This window comes from Musa acuminata, chromosome BXJ3-4 (genome assembly GCF_036884655.1).
Source record: "Musa acuminata AAA Group cultivar baxijiao chromosome BXJ3-4, Cavendish_Baxijiao_AAA, whole genome shotgun sequence".
Taxonomy (NCBI): Eukaryota; Viridiplantae; Streptophyta; class Magnoliopsida; order Zingiberales; family Musaceae; genus Musa; species Musa acuminata.
In genome coordinates, this window is record NC_088352.1 from 6,869,333 (window position 1) to 6,888,348 (window position 19,016).

At 39.5% G+C, this 19,016-nt stretch overlaps 2 protein-coding genes and 1 long non-coding RNA gene across 6 annotated transcripts; 1 reads left to right on the forward strand and 2 right to left on the reverse strand.

The window, feature by feature from the left end:
* Window positions 1-40: 40 nt before the first annotated feature.
* Window positions 41-6,700, forward strand: LOC135636295 (PP2A regulatory subunit TAP46-like). Of its 3 annotated transcripts, XM_065147949.1 has the most exons (10): window positions 41-318; window positions 484-624; window positions 1,026-1,112; window positions 1,278-1,382; window positions 2,169-2,344; window positions 3,282-3,387; window positions 3,950-4,021; window positions 4,513-4,772; window positions 5,438-5,655; window positions 6,121-6,700. In XM_065147949.1, exons 3-6 carry the CDS (start codon window positions 1,080-1,082, stop codon window positions 3,289-3,291), a joined length of 324 nt encoding a protein of 107 aa, XP_065004021.1. In that variant the 5' UTR covers window positions 41-318; window positions 484-624; window positions 1,026-1,079; the 3' UTR covers window positions 3,292-3,387; window positions 3,950-4,021; window positions 4,513-4,772; window positions 5,438-5,655; window positions 6,121-6,700. The 3 variants fall into 3 exon arrangements, with proteins under 3 accessions (XP_065004021.1, XP_065004020.1, XP_065004019.1); XM_065147948.1 differs by having other exon boundaries at window positions 3,282-4,021; XM_065147947.1 differs by lacking the exon at window positions 3,282-3,387.
* A 138-nt stretch (window positions 6,701-6,838) lies between these two features.
* On the reverse strand, window positions 6,839-8,593 carry LOC135636294 (transcription factor bHLH87-like). The gene has a single exon (XM_065147945.1). The coding sequence runs from the start codon at window positions 8,573-8,575 to the stop codon at window positions 7,292-7,294; it is 1,284 nt and encodes a 427-aa protein (XP_065004017.1). The 5' UTR covers window positions 8,576-8,593; the 3' UTR covers window positions 6,839-7,291.
* A 2,115-nt stretch (window positions 8,594-10,708) lies between these two features.
* LOC103980984 (uncharacterized) lies at window positions 10,709-18,835 on the reverse strand. Of its 2 annotated transcripts, none has more exons than XR_671369.3 (4): window positions 18,679-18,835; window positions 11,902-12,040; window positions 11,628-11,824; window positions 10,709-11,356 (listed from the first exon to the last, which is right to left on the reverse strand). It is a non-coding gene; the product is annotated as an uncharacterized LOC103980984 (long non-coding RNA). The 2 variants fall into 2 exon arrangements; XR_001977598.2 differs by having other exon boundaries at window positions 18,606-18,805.
* Window positions 18,836-19,016: the final 181 nt, after the last annotated feature.

Sequence of the window (19,016 nt, forward strand, 5' to 3'; positions counted from 1 at the left end):
CATCCATAACATTAAATAACATTGGCGGAGGGCCAGAAATTTTTTGGACACTCGGATACTCTTAAACTGGATTTGGGTATCTTTGGAAAGCCCGGCTCGGCCCACGCTTTGTATTCACCTGTTTCTACGCTCCCTCGCGGCCTTGTTCCTTTGATTTCTTGCTTCCAATCTTGTATCGAGGGTTTGTAGTCCACCTCGTTCGGCATCGATTGGGTCGACGTGGGAGTGGCAGATGGAGGCAAGGCATGCATCTTCCGATGCTGTTCGAGGAGGCCTCGAAGATTCCACTCCATGGCTTCCGAATCCTCTGTCGATCAGGTTCTTTTCTTTCGTTGTCCTTCCTAAAAATACATCGATTTCTCTTCCACGGCGTCGGTTATTTCTCCTCTTTCGAACTTGGAATCTTGGTTCATTTTTTAGTGTTACGGTTGGTGCAATGTTTTAATACCTTTTGATTGAGAATTGGAATCATTCGAATTGCAGGAGGTTCTGAGGAAGGGAATCCAGGCGTTGCGGCTCTGTGACGAGATGATAAGCAAATTGGGATTGTTCTGGTCGAATGAGGCGAAGGATGATGTTAGCACCGCTTAACCTGAAGTACTTATTGCTAAGTGTTCCGTTCAGGTATATGACTTAAGCTTTTGGATGTGTTGGTAGTGGATAAAAAATCTAGGCCATTCAGCCCATTGATGCTCATTGCTGCATGACGTATCCGAAAAAAGCAGCCCAATGCACGAGATCCTCGTCAATGTTGGGTCCATGGGGAGTCAACGTATACAGCTTTACTCTTTAAGCAGAGATGTTGTATCCATGATTTCAACCTTCATCACCCAGGCTGCGAAGCAGCAACGTTACCGTGACACTATAACTTGTCCTATGATGCATCATGTGTCTTGATGACCAAGATATTAGTCACTACCTATGATTATCATCTGCATGTTAACAGTCACATATACGTTTTCTCTAAAGATAGACTAGTGAAATTTATGAATCTTTTATTTCAAGGATTTTATGGTATTCTCTAGGTCCCATTTTTTATTGGAAAACTGACAGAAAAAGTTGCTGAAGATGACAGAACAATGGTTCTCAAAATTTCTAAGAATCATTTGAAGGTAGGACCCAACTTTCTTAAGTGCTGGTATTGGAGAACTTGTTAATGAACATTCAGATACAGCATCAATTTCTTTTGCTTGGTTACCATCTGCTTGTTGTTAAGGTAATACCTTTTTTCATATTCTGATGCTACTTTGATTGTTATTTTGTTTATGCAATCGAAGGAGTTCATTTCAATTTGTGAAGCTTTGGAGCTTGTGCCTGAAGAGGAGTTAGAATCTTCTAGTCAAGGAGGTGCTGACACTCGAGCAACTCAAAGGGCAAAAAAGGTGAATCATTGCCATTTCTAAAAGTGGAAGATAAACATGTCTTCACCCGTTGCAAGTTAGAAACAATATGATCTGCTGGCTTATGATTTCCTTTTTCTCTAACATTTGCTTCTTTTACCAAGTTATTTTCATGTACTGAGCTATGAGTTATGAAACTTTTGAAGCTTTATGATTTTCTTTTCCTTTACATTATCCAAAATTAATTAAATTTTGAAAATTGTGGAATGAAGGCCATGATGAATATTTATATAACATTTGTGATTTCACCACTTTTTAATTATATTGATGACTTTTGCCCAAAAATGTTTGTTTATGCCAATAATTTCCTGTTTCCATCTTTCCAAAAAATGTAAATTTATCATATGTTATTGACTTTGTTTTTTTGTTACTCATTTGTGCATATGTTTGACAAAGGGCAATTGTGAATTAGGGCAGGCACATTAAACTACTTGTTCCTCCTTGTACAAACCTTTATTCCATTTCTTTAATGATCTACATTAAACTTCACAGCTGATTGTTTGTTTCTTCAATCACTCGTTCAGTCTAAGAGCTCTTACAGTTGTGGGAAACATTATATATCATTATATCTGATACTGCAACGGGTTGAGTTTATAATCCAGTTGTTCACCATTCACCTTGCAAATAATATTGCAATCATTTGTATGTAGCTTAGTTAATATGTTACATAAACAAATGATATTATACACAAATGAAAAAGTCCCTGCCTCTCCAGGTCTATCTTCCGATGATGCTGTTTCTTTTTTCTTTTGATCAAATCAATACTAGAATGCTCATTTCAAACTCCAGAGAGGTGCAGAAGCAAAGCTGCAAGAAATTAAAGAAAGAAAGGAGAGGCGTCAGCAGTCACTGAGGGAAGCAAAACTCCAGAGAGTTGATTGTCTTCACCCGTTGAAGCTAGGGAGGAAGATGTACTTGATGATGATGGCGAGGAGGAAAGAGAGGTTTGATTCCTTGTTTGGAAAGTGAACTATTCAAATTTTCTTTAATGTTTCTTCGACAATCAACAAAATCAGGTTGATGTCTATTATAAGCTTTTTATCTTGGTTTGTTTGCTTTCTCACTCTTACAGACTCTTCATAACCATGAAAATCTTAATTTCTCGAGATTGGTTTTGGACAATCTATTTTGAGCTTTAAAATCCACATGAAATTTATTAAATGACATGTTCAAAGTTTAGGTGTTATTACAAATTATTGTCATACTAGCTGTATCCTTGTGGTTTAATTACATGTTCAAAATAAGTATTTAATTGATGCCTTATAATTTGTGGTTTATACATAGTTTGGGCTGTATTTGATGAAGCATGAATCTAATTCTGGATTAATTAATTACATTTTTTCATTAAACAGACACTAACTAGAACAGCATCGGTGTAACATATTTCTCATAAATGTCTGATGTTTGCATTTGCATGTTTAGTCTTGTTAGTATCTTTTAAATATTTAAAATTTATGTCATTGGAGAAAACTTCTTTCAATTTTTACTAGAAAGTAGAAACCATGTTTTTTTTTTCTAGATGCAAAGTTGTTTACGTGCATACGTGCTTCCGGGAGATCACATCCCTTTTTAGTAGTCACTCATTGTTTGCTTCAGCCGGCACTTTTCTTTAGCCAACGAACTGATTTAATATTTAGGTTGCTGTTTTGGAGCCTTTTAAACAATCACTATATCATTTTGAACTGTTGCATTTAATCAGTACAATTGATAAAATAGATCTGATGAAGTAAGAATACCAGTAAATCTGATAAAATAAGAATGGCAACATAGTTTTCAAGTGTCACTTAGAAACGGTTGAATTTATATTCCTTTAATTATTATAGCTGGGATTTTTCTCATCTCGTGAAAGGACTGACTTCACTGGTCTGCGCAATTTTTCAGCTTTGCTTAGGGAATTACATTGGATGGCTTTCCAAAATTTTGTCTAGAGGATCATTTTGGACTACTTCAACAATGAGGCAGCTTCATTCTTACAGACTTCTCAGTGGTTGCTTTAATTTTTAAAGCAGCATCTCAGATTATTTCTTAGTAAAACTACAGTTATGCTTGTTATATCTGAATTTAAACATTCATATTATTTTGCTCCTGCAGCAACACCATTAATGCTTCCACGAGTTCTAAATGGTTGTTAAAATAAGAAATTAGTAGGTTCTGTAATATCTATATTTAATGGTCATTATATGTAAATCATTGTAGGTGGTTTTCAAGTTTCAACCATTTTCATTTTTCATATATCACCTGTATCTGGAGTCTCCAGTGCATTTTTCAGCAGTCTACTGGTTTTTATGCATTTTACCTCAATGAATTTGTTGAAAAGCTGTTAATAAATGATATAAGCAAATACCGTTTATATAGCACCCAGATGTTGATTCTTTGTATTAACTATTAAGTTCTGAGTATCAGTTATGTTTATATTTTCAGGCATGACTCACGAGTTTGGTCAGATCAGAAAATTTCTTTATTTTGTCTATTTTGCAATGCCCTGTTCCTGTTAATATGAATAGTTGTTCTTGTATTTATGGATATTTTTGGAATTGCCTTACTTTCAGGCTTTTGATCTCTTGTACATGCTGAAGAAAGAGGAAGAGATGCTTATTGCTGCAAAAGAGAAGCAATCAAAGGTAATGTCATGCAACAGGCACACCTCCTAGCTGGTTATAATTGATATGAGTGAGTGAGAGCATTGAATTTCTGTCCTGTGTCTGTTATTGTATCTTTTCAGTTGTCTTTGAGAATTCAATCCATCCTGATAGCAGGCGATGTCTGTTTAACTTAGCCTTTGATCATTTCTTCCTTTAGTCTAATATTAATCCTGAGCCATGGAATCATGCTTACCGCCTGGATCAATAATTTCTGTTTTTCCCAAGTCATGTTTAATGCCTGCATCGCTGACTTGCTGAGTCATGTTGTATTTTAATGCTTCTCATGATGCACTTCTTAATATGTTATCTGCTTGTACAAAACAGTTCTGGATCTCTTTAATTAACTTTTCATTAATTTGATAGAGCAAATTATTGGCATCTCTTTTTTTTAATGCACTATTTTTATTAGTTTAATTGGCAACAAAATTTTGAAAACCAAAATTCTGTACTCCAACTGAACTGTAATACAGGGAGGAGAAGATTTTGCTCGTGAGATCCTTGATGAGCGGACTAAACAGGCTGAGACTTGGCATAGGGATGCGGCAAGTCAAGCAGCATTTTCAAAACTAGCAGAACCTGTCACATGCGCGACCTTTGCTCAGGATGTTATTGAAGGTAGAGTGAAGCTTTCACAAGCACGAGCACAAGCACCAACCGCTGGTATTTGGAGCCTTATTGGTGGAAGATTAACTAGTGAGAGAAAGAATGACAGCCCAAGTCTTCCAACCAGGTCATAGTTATGCCTTGTAACCTCGACAGATAATTATTTATTTCTTGTCTATTCACTATTCATATAATGTTTACTGGTAAAAATAGCCAGTGTCATTTAATGATGACCATGAAAGGTATCAGGTTAATATCACTAAAAGGAAGCATGTGGTTGTTCTTGATGGGATCCATCTAACAAAATGTTTATTGGCTTGATAGTTAAACGAGGGAGGACATTTACTATATAAAGAACAGCCAATAGGTTTTGCACCTTTTTAGTGTGAAGCTGAGGGACAATATCTTGAAGAACATATAGGTCCTATTTTAAAGCAAGGCTCTGTTCAAATATTAGTATTTCTTCTACTTTTCGTTTGAAAGCTGGTGAATGCTTTATGTGCAACTTTAGCTTAAATCCTATTTGCTTTCTTTTTCATTTTAGACACATGCGTTGCAGAACTTGATATGGTTTAAATCTTTGGTTCTTTTTGCCGGTTCGTCTTTGATGTATGCCATATGTGGCAAGTTGTCAGAGTTCTTCTGTTTGTATATCATGTACAATATGTGATAATCCTGGTATCAGTTGGTTTTGGTGTGGTCAGTTTGCACATATCATCTAGGAATGCTTCTCAATCGCCATGAAGAACATTGGTGGTCATCTAACTCCATTTCATGTTTCCATATAGACAGATTTCCGACCATGAGTATCGAAGAAGCTGGATTACATGAAATGGGGATGATGCAAAAATGACAGGAGAGAAATTCCAAGTTCATGGAGGAAGCAAACTCTTTCCTGGCACGAGGGCACCAGGCCGACGGCCGAGGACGAGGTTGTAGAGGTAGAGAAAGGATGATTGGAAAGATGACGACCGTCGTGGTGCAGGCAATAAGAAACTCTCACCTTGTGGGTAAGTTTGAGCACTTGCCTCTTACCATGTAAAATTTTAGCATAAAGTTTAACCTTTGTAGACCAATGAATTTTTTTGGGAAATGCTTTACATGGATCATCTTCAAGTTTGAGAATTTTAATTCTTCAGGTTTTTTTGTCCCAGCATAACTCATTGCAAACTTGAATATTTTATTCTTTAAATAACTTGTCCTGTGAGCATCTTATTTCTGTTAAAGAATTAAAAAATATATATATTTGTTAATGGGCTTGCAAGGAAACAACCCAACATTCTTAACGTTTTCTGAAGTTTGAACAGTGGTTTCATCGCAGAAAAAGATGAAGCCATATCTTATACCAAGTTGAAGTTATAATGTAAAATACTGCAGATCGCACTATCGTCCATAAATAAATAAATAAAAATTCAAAGCAAATAACCTGTAGTTCCGTCCCTGTTATTTGCTACTAACATGGCTTCTTCCGACAGAACTCCCAAGTCCCGAGAGAGCCGTGAGGTTGCCAGTTTCACTTCGTCGTCAGTAAGCAACAGTTGGCCTCACCCGATGGCTGCGTTCTTCGGTGTTCTCGTTGTTGTCTTCTCTGCTCCAATAAGGTGATTCATTTCAAGTTATTCTACTGTACTCGCAAGCAGCAGCGGTTGAGGATGAACTGACATCATCGTTATCATCGTTGATGAAGACAGGACAAAATAATTGACGCCTTGAGATGGAGACAAGCAAAATAACAGTGTCCAAACCTACACATGTTCTCTAGAGAAGAAAGGGGCACATAACACACAGTACTACATATCCAAATAGACATACGTACATCAAAGTGCCTCTGTCAAGGAGGATGGAAGAGAAAGACAGCCAGTTGAGATGGGAGGAGGGTGACTACTGTAGAAAGGCATGTCCTTTTTCTCTGCACCATGTGCCTGCCAAAATGTGGTGGCCTTCTCAAGGGCACGCCTGGCTCGAATTTAGGGGGACAGTCCCCTCTGCCACTTGGTCAGAGGCCCAAAGGGAATGTCTCTGCCACTGGGCTCCAAAAATTCGACTAAAAGAAAAGGGTTGAGATCATGGAGAAAGCTAAGCATAGGGTTGAGCAACCCAAGAAAAAAAGACAGATCAGACAGAGTTACAGCATAATGCAATTTGAAGTGGTGATCACATCAAGGTATTCTTGGGCTCTTAATCATAGGTGTCATGATTCCTGAACCCTTTCTGCATCAAAAGCGCTGGATTAAACCTCACCGCCATGTTCCCCAGAAACACAAAAGGAGCACTCATGACTGTATGATAATTTGCTTTAGGGTTTGCATGGGGAAAGGCCACTGAAAGAAGAGAGACTTTAGGCTACGACTTAAAGCCAATGATGAAGGGATGATGATGATATTACTGGCTGTTGGAACAAGACTGCTGCTTTACAAGCATGAAAAGAGACCTTGGCAAGCTGGGAAAGGTGACCAAGATAAAAAAAAAAGGCAGGAACACACTTATCACTTGATCGATCAAAAGGTTTAACTTTATTTTCAGTCTTTTGGTTGGGAGAAAGCATGTTTAAACCAGTAACAGGATTGAGTTCACGAGCCCTAAACCCCAAGCTAATGATGAAGACAATAATATGATGTGTGGGGTGCCTCACCTTTTTGACGCATGTTAGGGTTTTGGGTGGAGGAGAGAGTTCCGCATGGGAAAAGCCCGGTTGAGAGGCAGTGGAAAGGATGCTGTGGTGCTACTGCTGTTTACCGGATGGAACCTGTTACCTAGGGTTTCCAAAGCCTTGACCTGCGACTTGAGGAACTTGAGGTAGTTGGCAGCCTCATCGAGCATGGTTGCAGTGTCCATTTTGCTGCCCCCTGGGACCAGCCTTTGCAGCACCCTTAGCCTCTCACTGATCCTTTCCCTCCTATGCCTTGCAGCAACCGTCTGTGGGTCACACGATATCCTCACATTCTTCCTCTTCGCCTTCTCTACTGCCCCCTCCGCCACCAAACTCACCGGCCTTAAAGCCGCGGCCCTGTAGATCATCTCCTTCACTTGCGCGATGGCCTCGTCGTCCGGCTCGTAGTTGCCTTCCCGAACGAATTCGATGGTCGAACTCTCTGAGTGCCTTTCTGATCTCAGCTTCTTCGACTTCTGCGCCCTTGTGAAACTGATCTGAAGACCTCCCTCCTTAGTCGAAGAATTTGGTTCGAGGAGGAGGCTGCAGATATTGTTGCTTTCTGCTCTCGTGGACTCCACGAATTTTCTCTTTGTGCTCCTTCTTCCCTGAAGCGATTCGACTTGCCGAGCGTCTGACTTTGAAGAACCCTGTGAGGCCACATCTTCATGGCGCGATCGATGGTGATAGAGATATCCATGGCGCTCAGAATCCCCAGAAGAAATGTTACCACTGCAACTCAAACCATGCACGTTCCAGCAGCTAGAAAAGATGGTCGAGATGCCATCCTGAGCATCGACGACGTTGCTGATGACTCGTTGTTCTTCAGATGCTCCAAAGTTCTCGGTGACTGGATGGGAAACATCGGTTCTATCGGTGAGTGAAGAAGAAGCATATGCTTGACAACAAGAAGCATCCCCGGAAGTGGTGTCCAGTACTGATCTCATGAGACCAGAATCAGCAGCCGACATTAATATCGCTTCCTGATACTGCAACAAATCCAGATCCAAACTGTTGTTCATCGAACCCAAAGCGGGAGTTGAGATTCCCACTGTCTCACTGTGTCCACCAAGATGCGAACTTGCTTGGCATGCGTCCAGAATCCCCTGGAGCTCTAAGCCTGAGCTGAGGAGAGCTTCGTCGAGTGCAAACTTATCGTTGAAGGCGGTGTAGCCTTCGCTGGAGCCTCTGAAATCACCATAGTGGTTGCTGCATCTACTTGGCGACAGGAAAACCTCGCTTCCGATGGCCGCTGGATTCTCCCAACCAAAGCTATCCATGGTAAGCTTGTTTCTTCCCGATCTACGTATCACAATTCCAAAGAACAAAGCTTATATACTTGAGTTGTAGAGCAAAAGAGAGAGATTTCAATCTCACAAATGTATTTCTCAGGAAAATAAACAAACATGATGTAGAACATCGATATATATCCAGATTTATCTACGACATATAATCTATACCTTCCGCTGATCCAGCTATTTAGAAGCCCAGAATCTGACTGATGCAGGACCCTTGATTTCGTACCCAAAGAGTGTAGCCAAAAACTAAACGTAGGAATCCTGCCTATCTTCGGTCGTCAGTCATCACTCGTGAAGACATTTAGTGCATGGAGGAGATCAACTACGACATCCTCTGCCGACTGTACACCAGGAGGCAAGGCATTACATCCCGGAATCTCCGAGTAATGCAGGATCGCATCTACAAGGAGTACAGAATAAGTGGAAGGGCAGAGAGGTAAAGACGACGATGTATATAGATGTGTTTTCTCTATGTCTGGGTAGGCATGAAGAATGTATATGCTGCTGTGATATATGCCCAGCTCCTGTAAAGTAACCTTAAATAGAGTAGGGTAGAGATGGTCCTCGGTAGGAGTTTCATAGAGGTTCTTTTGTTTAAATTTAAGCCTTCTTCTTCTTCTTCTTCTTCTTCTTCCTGTTTGGTTTTTTGGGATCTTATGGGAATTTGCTGAGGGAGGGAGAATTTGGAAAGCGTATGGAACTTCTGAACAGGAGACAGAATATACAATACAACACTATATACGTACCGATCTATGTACATTTGTACGTATTTGATCAAACATTTGGTTCTATCAACCCTTTGAAATCCTAAGGAAGAAGAAATGAGAATATACACACACATAGACACAATGATATACCAAGGAATATTAGCTTCTTTTAGGATAAATAAAGAAAACAGTAATGAATTCTCTATTAGAAGACAGAGTCAGCAACAAGTGGTACTGCAGTATGGGTTCCGCATGCACACATATATATATTTGTCTATGAACAGCTGAGGCGGCTTTCACATGCACGCACGCCATGGCTGCAGCTCTAAGGACTTGTGGTCTAACAGAAGTGAGATGGGTGGCTCTTTTACCTTCCTCCCATCTTCCTTCTTCTGATAGCACCTTAGCAGTCTCATTCATGGATCGATTCACCGAGTCTGTGTGAGCCCCCTTGTCGGCACTGTTCTTCCTCCCATGGATATGATATGAATCCCTCGTCAACGGTGTGGGATCTAAGGAAGATCTACTAGGGTGCATTCAGCGATTCATGTGTCCGAAAGGATACATGTCGGCTCAAGAGAAATTTGACTTTTCTTTTGTTCATCACATGTGACTTTTCTTTAACTCATCTCGAGACTTATTTTCGTTCGGAACACCAACAATTTCACCCTAGTGGGCCATGCCTCTGTCGTCGGCGTCGGGTGAACAAACGGGGACGTTCGGGGCGGCGAGTGAATGCCGACATGGCGGGCCGGCCCAGCGGATGGTGTGGGTCCGGCCTGCCACCGGCTCACCCATTGTGTCCTGCCGAGCGGCACGTGACTTGAAATCCCCTCGGGATGGCGTGTCGGTCTCCTATTAGTCGTTTTAAGATTCTTACCCCGTGGGATCCAAAACAATTGGGACCATCTCAAAAGGAGATCCATATAGAGAGGAATTTTGGGGTCATTATTTAGATGGTTTTATCTCGAGTTGGGACCATCTCAACTCTTTCCTAACGACGCACTTCATGCATCAAAACAATTAAGAATGAAAGGCTTCCGATCGATGGAAGTTTACGTGCACTTTGCATGCAAGAGATGGAAGTTTAATCTCCCAAAAAAGAGGAGGAAAAGAACAATGTCGGAGAAGATGGCCTGCACTTGAGTCAGCCATCGGCCCCCGGCTGCATTTATTGTGAGGGCCACCGGGCGATTGGTCCATGGGGTTGATAGGATCTTCTCGCCTACATCACCACTACTAATTGTCCATTTTCTTGATTTTTCGTGGATTTTTCATTTGTCCCTTTGTTTGGTTCATAATTAACGCATCTGTTTCTCGGAGCAGAAACTATGTTGTTACGATAAGAATCATTCACGAAGATCGTCTTTAAAAGGAAAATAGAGCCGATTAGCAAACATCTGAACTGTTATTTTCCAATTCAACAAATTTATTATATTAAGATTCGAAGAGTCATACTAGAAAAGAGAAATGATAAGTCTCGTGGGCAATGGAATCCAAATCTAAATTTGATTACAGATCCCCGGAGAGTGTTGTCATGATATCAGCCATCACTGACAGAAACTATGCAATATGACTGCAGAGAACAGCTCTCTATTTCCACAAGACAGGTGACATATCAGTAGAGTTGCTAAGTCCTGTGACATCTCCATGTTCACATCTGGTGGTGATGGTGTCTCTCTCTCTCATCTTTGTTCCAGCAGCCTGCTATGGTGATCATTTCCTAGGATGGATTGCCAATCACCCGATTGTACTTGCTTCGAGGAAGAACACTCTTCTTTTATGCTTCCATTGGGTCTTCTTGCATGAGTGCAATATCGAGATTGTCTCGAGATGCTTCTTGAGGACCACTTCTTGGGTCGAGCCACCCATGTGCATTGCTTTCCTCTCTATTCAGCGCAATCGGTCATCCTTCATGGATTGCTCATTTGAAGATCTTTATCTTGTTCCTTGCCTTTGTACACATCAATCCCATATCTTCTGTCTCGTTATCCTGGCCAGCATGGTTGTGTCCAGCCGGCCTTTATCCACCAACCACCATGGCTCCACCTGCCTCCTGCAAATAAACAGATGGCCTCAATCATCACCATTGCCAGAAATATATGTCCACCATTTCAATTCACATTTTGGTTTGAAAGAGATGTAGAAGATAAAGACAGAGACTATCAGATGATCCATGCTACTTCTCAGTAGATAATACACTGACAGGATGATATCCAACGACACTTTTACCATGATTTTGGGGTTTATTTTGTTTGAATACTGAGAGGATCCAGGAAATATATTCTGTAAGATGGTGATTGAGATGGTCCTGTGACAATGCATACCGCGATGGAGGCCTCAGGCCTACTATATCCCTCCCGAAGAAATTAAAAGATTTGAGAGGTCCCCTACGCTTGAATGCTCTGTCACAGCAGATTCAGAAACAGTCACTTCCATGGCCATGACGCTGAATGCAATCAAAGCCCAGCTCTTGCGATCTTCACTTACTAAGCAGAGCCAGTAATTCTCCTCTTGTATTTTTCTGCATTTCCACTTGCAATGACATCTTTACTGTTACGGTATAAGAAATTGTGGTCAAAATCACATGTGCATACATACCTTATTTTCTTAAGGAAATATCAGAAGGCATGGATACATGAGCTTCACAGTCTAAATTCCACTCATGCTTCATTCAACATTAGTCTTTTGCATCTGTGTTGCTGCTTCCAATTTGGGATTCATGGTTTGATCTGGTAAGCTACAATTAGAACATAGAAAGACACCATGTTAGATTCTTTTCACTTAAGAGCATATGATTCTGTAGATAACAACAAGAATCTGAACATTGAGTGTACCATAAATGTGTAAGGTAAATTACGGAGGAGTGACCACAGAATCACATCTAATGATTAAGTTCATCAGAAGATATACTGTCTATCATCATTGTGAATCAGCCTTTTTTGTTTGAATCAACAAAGCAGTTATATAACAAGACAATATCTTATACAGACTTTCTTCTTGGTTTTTATACAGACTTGCTGGAACTGCCTTGCCACAAATAATTGTTATAGTGGACCACATATCTCATTAGCATGTAATAAATTAAATGATCTTGTGCAGTATATATTAATATAAAAATGAAATTTAATGTCCGAATGTTGGACCACATTTCAAACAGAACATTGAAGACTTGCATACTGCAATTCAATTTAGATGGATGACAACATGCAATTATCTTGGGAATCTAGCAAGTGGTCTTAAGTAATTGTTTTGAGTTTCCTCACCTGTTTGACAGGCCCAATTATGAATAGTTATGCTATGGGAAAGAGTTGCTGAGAGTCATTTGTCCACTTAATAAATTGTATCTTCATAACTATCATTCAAATCAAAGACCAAATAAACAAGATTTCTTGCATGATATATTAGCCTCTGATGCTCCAATTGATTTCACATAGACTGAAGACAATTACTCGTCTTCTATACATTTTTACTGTTGCATGCATTCCAAATCCATCCTAAATTAGAGAAAACAGGAAATATTATGGAATAACAAAATGCTCCGATTCTGCGTATTTCTTATTGTTCTGCATTAACTATATAACATATGTAGCTGTGCTCCAAATCTTAAGCAGCTTGGTTCTTGCCACAAAAATATTGAGATGATCCAAGATTTCTCAAACTCATTGCAATGATGATTTTACAGATTGATGTATGCATGTGAATTAACAACTTAAGGTGGATCACCACTTGTCTCAGAAATGTAAATAGTCAACATTAGTTTCAGAAAAGAACAAGTGAAAAATGAGGCAATACTCAAATTAAAATCAGGATACTATCTTTTGTGGAATAACCATGAGCAATGAGACTTGTTTCATGATGCTAGATCAGATTTTGGAAGAAAGTATTCCAGCAAATGCACGAGTAGCAATAATCTGGGAAACTGAAACTCCATGTAATGACTCTTAAAAGACTTAGCAATGCTTCAACAGAACTCCTTACAACTACATAATGGTAATTAATGTTTGAAGATTGGCTAGTTTTCAAATTTGTGACCTTCATGTCTACTTCCTTTGCTCTACTGGTGCTGATAGCCAACAACACCTATTTTTTGAATGCCCGTTTTCCTTGAAAGTATGGGAATCCCTTAAACTGAAATTTAATATTCAATTCCAGTCCTTTTCTTCTTGGGTGGATGGATCCTGGTTAAAGGAAGGTTTTTTCTCTCCTTCATCCAACCATCTGGTTATCTTAATCGCATATAACCTCTGGATGATTTGGATGGCTCGAATGAGGCTGCGTTCTATAATTCTCGGATTCCCCATTCAACAGTCGCTTATCGGGCTATCTCATACTTGTATGACAGTACTTGTATTAACCAGCCTGAGGATGCAGTCCCTGCAATAGGTCATAAGCTCTATTCAAGTGTGTTGGTCATGGCCGGCAGCAGAGTGGATCAAGCTCAACTCTGATGGAGCTTTCGAAGCACATTCAAAGATGGGCGGTGTGGGTTTTGTGCTAAAGACAGCACTGCCAGATGACTCTTTGCAGGATGCAGATTTATACAGGATGGCAACTCTTGGGCGAATGAACTATTGGCAGTCAAGGATGGACTCTTGGCTGCAACCCAGCTGGGTGGAAATAAACTCATTATCGAAACCAATGCGGAATGGATTGTAAAAGTTTTGAAGGAGGAACCTCCTCCCTGGTTCCTTAACTTTCTTCACGAGATTTTTGTTCTACTTGATTTGTTCATCGAGTGGAGGGTGTTACACACCTTTAGGGATGGTAACCAGTGTGCCCGCTGGCTTGCTTCTTTTGCTAAAAGGTCCAAAGAGGATTCAGTTGGATGCAGGATTAGCATCCTGACTTCTTCTCTATTTTGTGGTCCGATGAGCATGCTTTTCCTTGTAATCGCTCTTTGAGTTAATATAGTTTTTTCTCTTTTTGGAAAAAAAGAAGAATCGTTTGACGTACCAGGCCCCAGAAAGCTTGAGTTTCTTTACACATTTTAGATTGAATACAAACGAAATAACAGAACCCAATATTTGTTCGACATAATTTCATTCAAGGCGTGAAACTTACATGCTGAGGTTATCTACATAACCAATAGAAACCAGTTTTCAGCAATAAATCAATGTTTTATCATCATCGTATATTGCAAGCTTAACATAGTCCAACAAAAGATGCAATCTTGCTTCCAATTTTACACCTATTTAGAATATGTTATTCAAGAATAAGATATACTATAGGTTGTTTAGAGAATGTAAAATTTTCTGATTGTATTCGATAATAATTTTTTCAAAAATTTTAGTTTATAAACTATTTAAGATAAAAAAATTTATACTTTTACATTAATTTACAAGCAATCTTAGATCATTTAGCACATTCATGTTCATCACTGAATTCAACCAACATTTTTGTCATTTGTGGATGTACATACTGGGCATTGTTTTCAGGAACTTATGATTTAATACTTGTGAGCAGAACAAAAATGGCCATAAAACTATCCTTGGACAGGATCATATTTGACCATAACAAATAAATCCCTGTTATGATTGATTAAATAACTCAGTTGTAACCTCTAACTTGATTGTCCTATGTAAGGTTCACAATTTCATACTATACCGGATTATCGAGCTCAGCTCACTATGGTACGATATGAGTATACCGAGCGATACGTTCTAACGTACCACTCGAGATATTATATATATATATATATATATATATATATATATATATATATATATATATATATATATATATATATATATATATATATTATAATAATAATAATAATAATAATAATAATAATAATAATAATAAAGTAAAAAAAAGGGCAACGTTGTTTCATTTCTTCTCCCCCGAAGCCTCGGTGTCGCCGAGGCTTCTTCTTCCCACGCGGATGAGGAGAAGTCACCGATGACGCAAAGGCCTCATCGCTTCAGACGAGGAGGAGGTGACATCTCATCTATGGCGTCCGACGAGGGAGGGAGACAATGGATCGGGATCATCGAGGGAGAGCGGCACCGGATCTGTAGGTTCTCCCTTTTCTTCTCTCTCTTCTTCCTTCTCCCTCGGCTAATACCGCCCTGTAGCAGGCGGCGACGATCGAAATCGATCATCATCGACTGATTCCACGTGGTAACGGGGCAGAAACAACCCCAATCGATGGTACCGTCCTGTCATGGACTTAGCTGGTTTTGCCTAAGTCGTGCGGCACCCTTGCGTGTCCGTCCGCAAAGGTCGGCCTCCTCGAAACCTCTCAAGGTCCCTTAGGACCTACAAAAGAGAAAACAAGTTAAAGAAAGCGCCTCACTCGGGATCCACAAACAATCATTTCAGGAAACACTTCATAACCAATACAAATTACAAACAGACTCTATAAGCTCTGAACGGTCGCACAACAAAGGATTCAAAATGGTCCACTACAGACCGAGATCTTCCATAAGTGTCCACATGACACAACATTTATTTACAAGCCTAAAATGACCACCAAACCCAACTAAATTGGGACTGTTAAGCCTTTGACCGTCCCTTTACATGCTGTGCAAAGCATAAACAAACCGAAGGATACGGACATACATGAGCATTACATTAAACACCATGTTGATAGTTTTGTCTGTGACATTCTCCCCTACTTATTCCTTCGATGTCCTCGTCGAAGTCTTTGCCGACACTACAACTCCTCGCCTTTGCTGAGTCTTCAATCTTCTACTCCAGTTGCAATGCATCTGTTGGCTCCTAACTACTCTCCACCATTATTATTGAGTAGTCAAACTTTTGATCCGTCATGCTGTTTCAACTTGCCAATGACTCTGACTCTAGTGTGGGGTTGGTTGAGTTGTGTTGATCTTTGTTGGTTCCTGCGAATCCTTCAGATGAAGGAAAAGACCATCTTTACTATGTGTCAGTCTCTCAAATACCTTATGCTACTTGAACTAGGTGGATGTTTGTTGGAGCTTTAACGAGCATCGCCTCACAAACTTTTAAAGTTTTTGGGTCTTTCCTCCACAAAATTTGCCCATCGACTCTTCTTTCACTTAGTTGTCACTTCTAAGTAGGTTTGCATCAATTCCCCTTTCGATTGACATTCTGTTGGGAAATGAAGCAGATAATCTACTCTCAATAGCACTGATCACCGTTGGTGAGGATTTAACAACTATTGTCTTCCATTATCTTCGAAGGGTCTCCAAAACGGTCGCGCGTGCTGGCTACCCTCAACGTAACCCCGCTAGGTCCTCCACGTTTGCATGTCAAGTGTCTCTATGAGTGCTTGTCCCGCTCTGATACCATCTGTCATGGACTTAGCTGGTTTTGCCTAAGTCGTAAGGCACCCTTGTGTGTCCGTCCGCAAAGGTCAGCCTCCTCGAAACCTCCTAGGGTCCCTTAGGACCTATAAAAGATAAAACGAGTTAGAGAAAGCGCCTCGCTTGGGATCCACAAGTAATCATTTCAAGAAACACTTCATAACCAATGCAAATTACAAACAGACTCCACAAGCTCTGAACGATCGCACAACAAAGGATCCAAAATGGTCCACTACAGACTGAGATCTCCCACAAATGTTCACATGACACAACCTTTATTTATAAGTCTAAAATGACCACCAAACCCAACTAAATTAGGGCTGTTAAGCCTTCAACCGTCCCTCTACATGTTGTGCAAAGCTTGAATAAACCGAAGGATATGGACATACATGAACATTATATTAAACATCATGTTTACAATTTTGTCCATGACAACCCGGTACAGGCAGTATTATTCAAAATTAAAAACCTTTCCTATGGATCTGCTAATGAACTATGCATAATAGTTTTTTAAGAAATCTCCTGTTATTAGAATAGTTATTTCTAATAAGCATAGATGATGTCCCTTGTAGATAAAAATATCCTTTTAAGTGTAAGCCACATAAACTAGCATTGCATCTAGATTTATGATGCTTTGATATCGAAACTTATTCAAAATTAAGTTCATACATTTAGTAATTCTACAATCATCTATTGGTTGATATTACAAAGTACACATAATTCTAGATGCCTATGTAAAGGAATAGTAGGTCGCCAAAGTTTATAAAATTATATGTTATTCAGTAACTACCCATGATGAAGAAATAATTATGAGAAAATCAGTAAGTTACATGTCTCTGTAAAGGATCAGTGCATTTCATATGCAACTAGTTGATAAAAAATTATATGTACAAAGAAATTACAAGTGATAAATGTCCATGGAACACTAATTGAATTTATAGGCAACTAGTGAAATAAAGATTGAAAATTAGTCTTGTGCCTAGAACTTCAAAAGTATTATAATTCATATTCATACTGTCAAGCTCTGGTTTATGCTTTATGACTGCAAAAATCTTATCAGACAAACACATGCACATTTTAACAGGTAGCTGTTGCAGCAGTTGCAAAACATAGCTACATGAATGAAAAGCAACTGTAAGTGAGAGAACAAATTAATTATATAAGTCTCCTTTTGTCAAGGCCAAGAGAGAACTGCTAAGTCAGCTTGTTGATTTACCAGTTGAGAGAGTGTATTCTTCATATACATCTTGTGTTTATAAACGAAAAATAGAATAAATACTGCTGATGTCTGGATACAATATTAGTAATGAAAAATGCAAAGCCTACATGTGACAAGTTTGGAGTGCGAATACAATATTAGTAATCAGAGAACTATGAAGAGCATTGGAAATTAAATTATGTAGACTTTTGGCAAAAAAAAAAAAAGAATCACACAGATATTTGTCATTCCTTTTTACTATTTTTTATTTGACTTGATCAATATAGACTTATACAGTGTTTTCCCATCCTCAATAGCAAAGTTAAGTTAACCATCAAGGTTTCTGAGCCGAACATAATAGAACAAGCAAGATGAGCAGAAGCAATGAAGACTACTAATAATAACCCTTCAGATTTTGATTTGCATAAATGACCAATTTTTTACAATAATTGTTTAGAAGAGAACAATGACAAATTATAAGAGAATACTAAAGAACAGTTGCAAGTAAAGTATAATTTAAGAGTGAGGTGAAATAGTGTAAAGCCAACAATAATCACTATGAGAAGATTTATGCAAAATACAAGTTCCATGTCGTGTTGTTGGTCAAACAAAACCAAAACAAATGACGATGCATCATGGGGGAGCTCCAAGATTGTAGAAAGTCATTTCATCTTTCCCATGCAGGATGAGATTTTTATGTAAGATGAATGCAGTTCAAATAACAAGAAAACTAACGATTTTTTCCAAGGAAAAAGACAGACCAAATATTCGCAGCCGAAAATAGAAAAAGAAAAGAAAACGTCAGTAAAGAATCGAACTCCAAATGCGAATGTTGCTGGTGTTTCAGGAGGATCGGTCGCAAGCAGGAGGGAGGGGGATCACGAGATGAACCTTGGCTCCTCCTGGCAGCTGCGGCTCCTCTCCAGTCTCCAGAACACCTTCGACGGCCCCGGTCCAATCGCCGTATCTGAACCCTCCCATGTCCATCCCTCTACACTCGTTCCTTCGGGCATCCGGGAACCACCAAAGCTCAAATCTTCGGCCGTCTATTGATCTTTTCCTCGAATCCTGGTCGTCCATATACATGATGAGACACCCACTTAACTTGCGTCTCACTGCCGTGGTCTTTGAGAACTCCCAACCACAGCCTTTTCAACACCGAAGAAATGTGGCCTCTTTGATTCGAGGGGATATGGGTCCCATCAGCTAGGAGACGGTGCTGGGCCCAC

Excerpts from the sequence above, each read along its gene's own strand:
- LOC135636294 (XM_065147945.1), bottom strand. The coding sequence starts at position 8,575 with ATGGATAGCTTTGGTTGGGAGAATCCAGCGGCCATCGGAAGCGAGGTT.
- LOC135636295 (XM_065147947.1), top strand. The coding sequence starts at position 1,080 with ATGGTTCTCAAAATTTCTAAGAATCATTTGAAG. Across the intron at positions 1,383-2,168 it reads CAACTCAAAGGGCAAAAAAG|AATGCTCATTTCAAACTCCA; the intron begins GTGAATCATTGC and ends AATCAATACTAG. Across the intron at positions 2,345-3,949 it reads ATGGCGAGGAGGAAAGAGAG|GCTTTTGATCTCTTGTACAT; the intron begins GTTTGATTCCTT and ends CCTTACTTTCAG.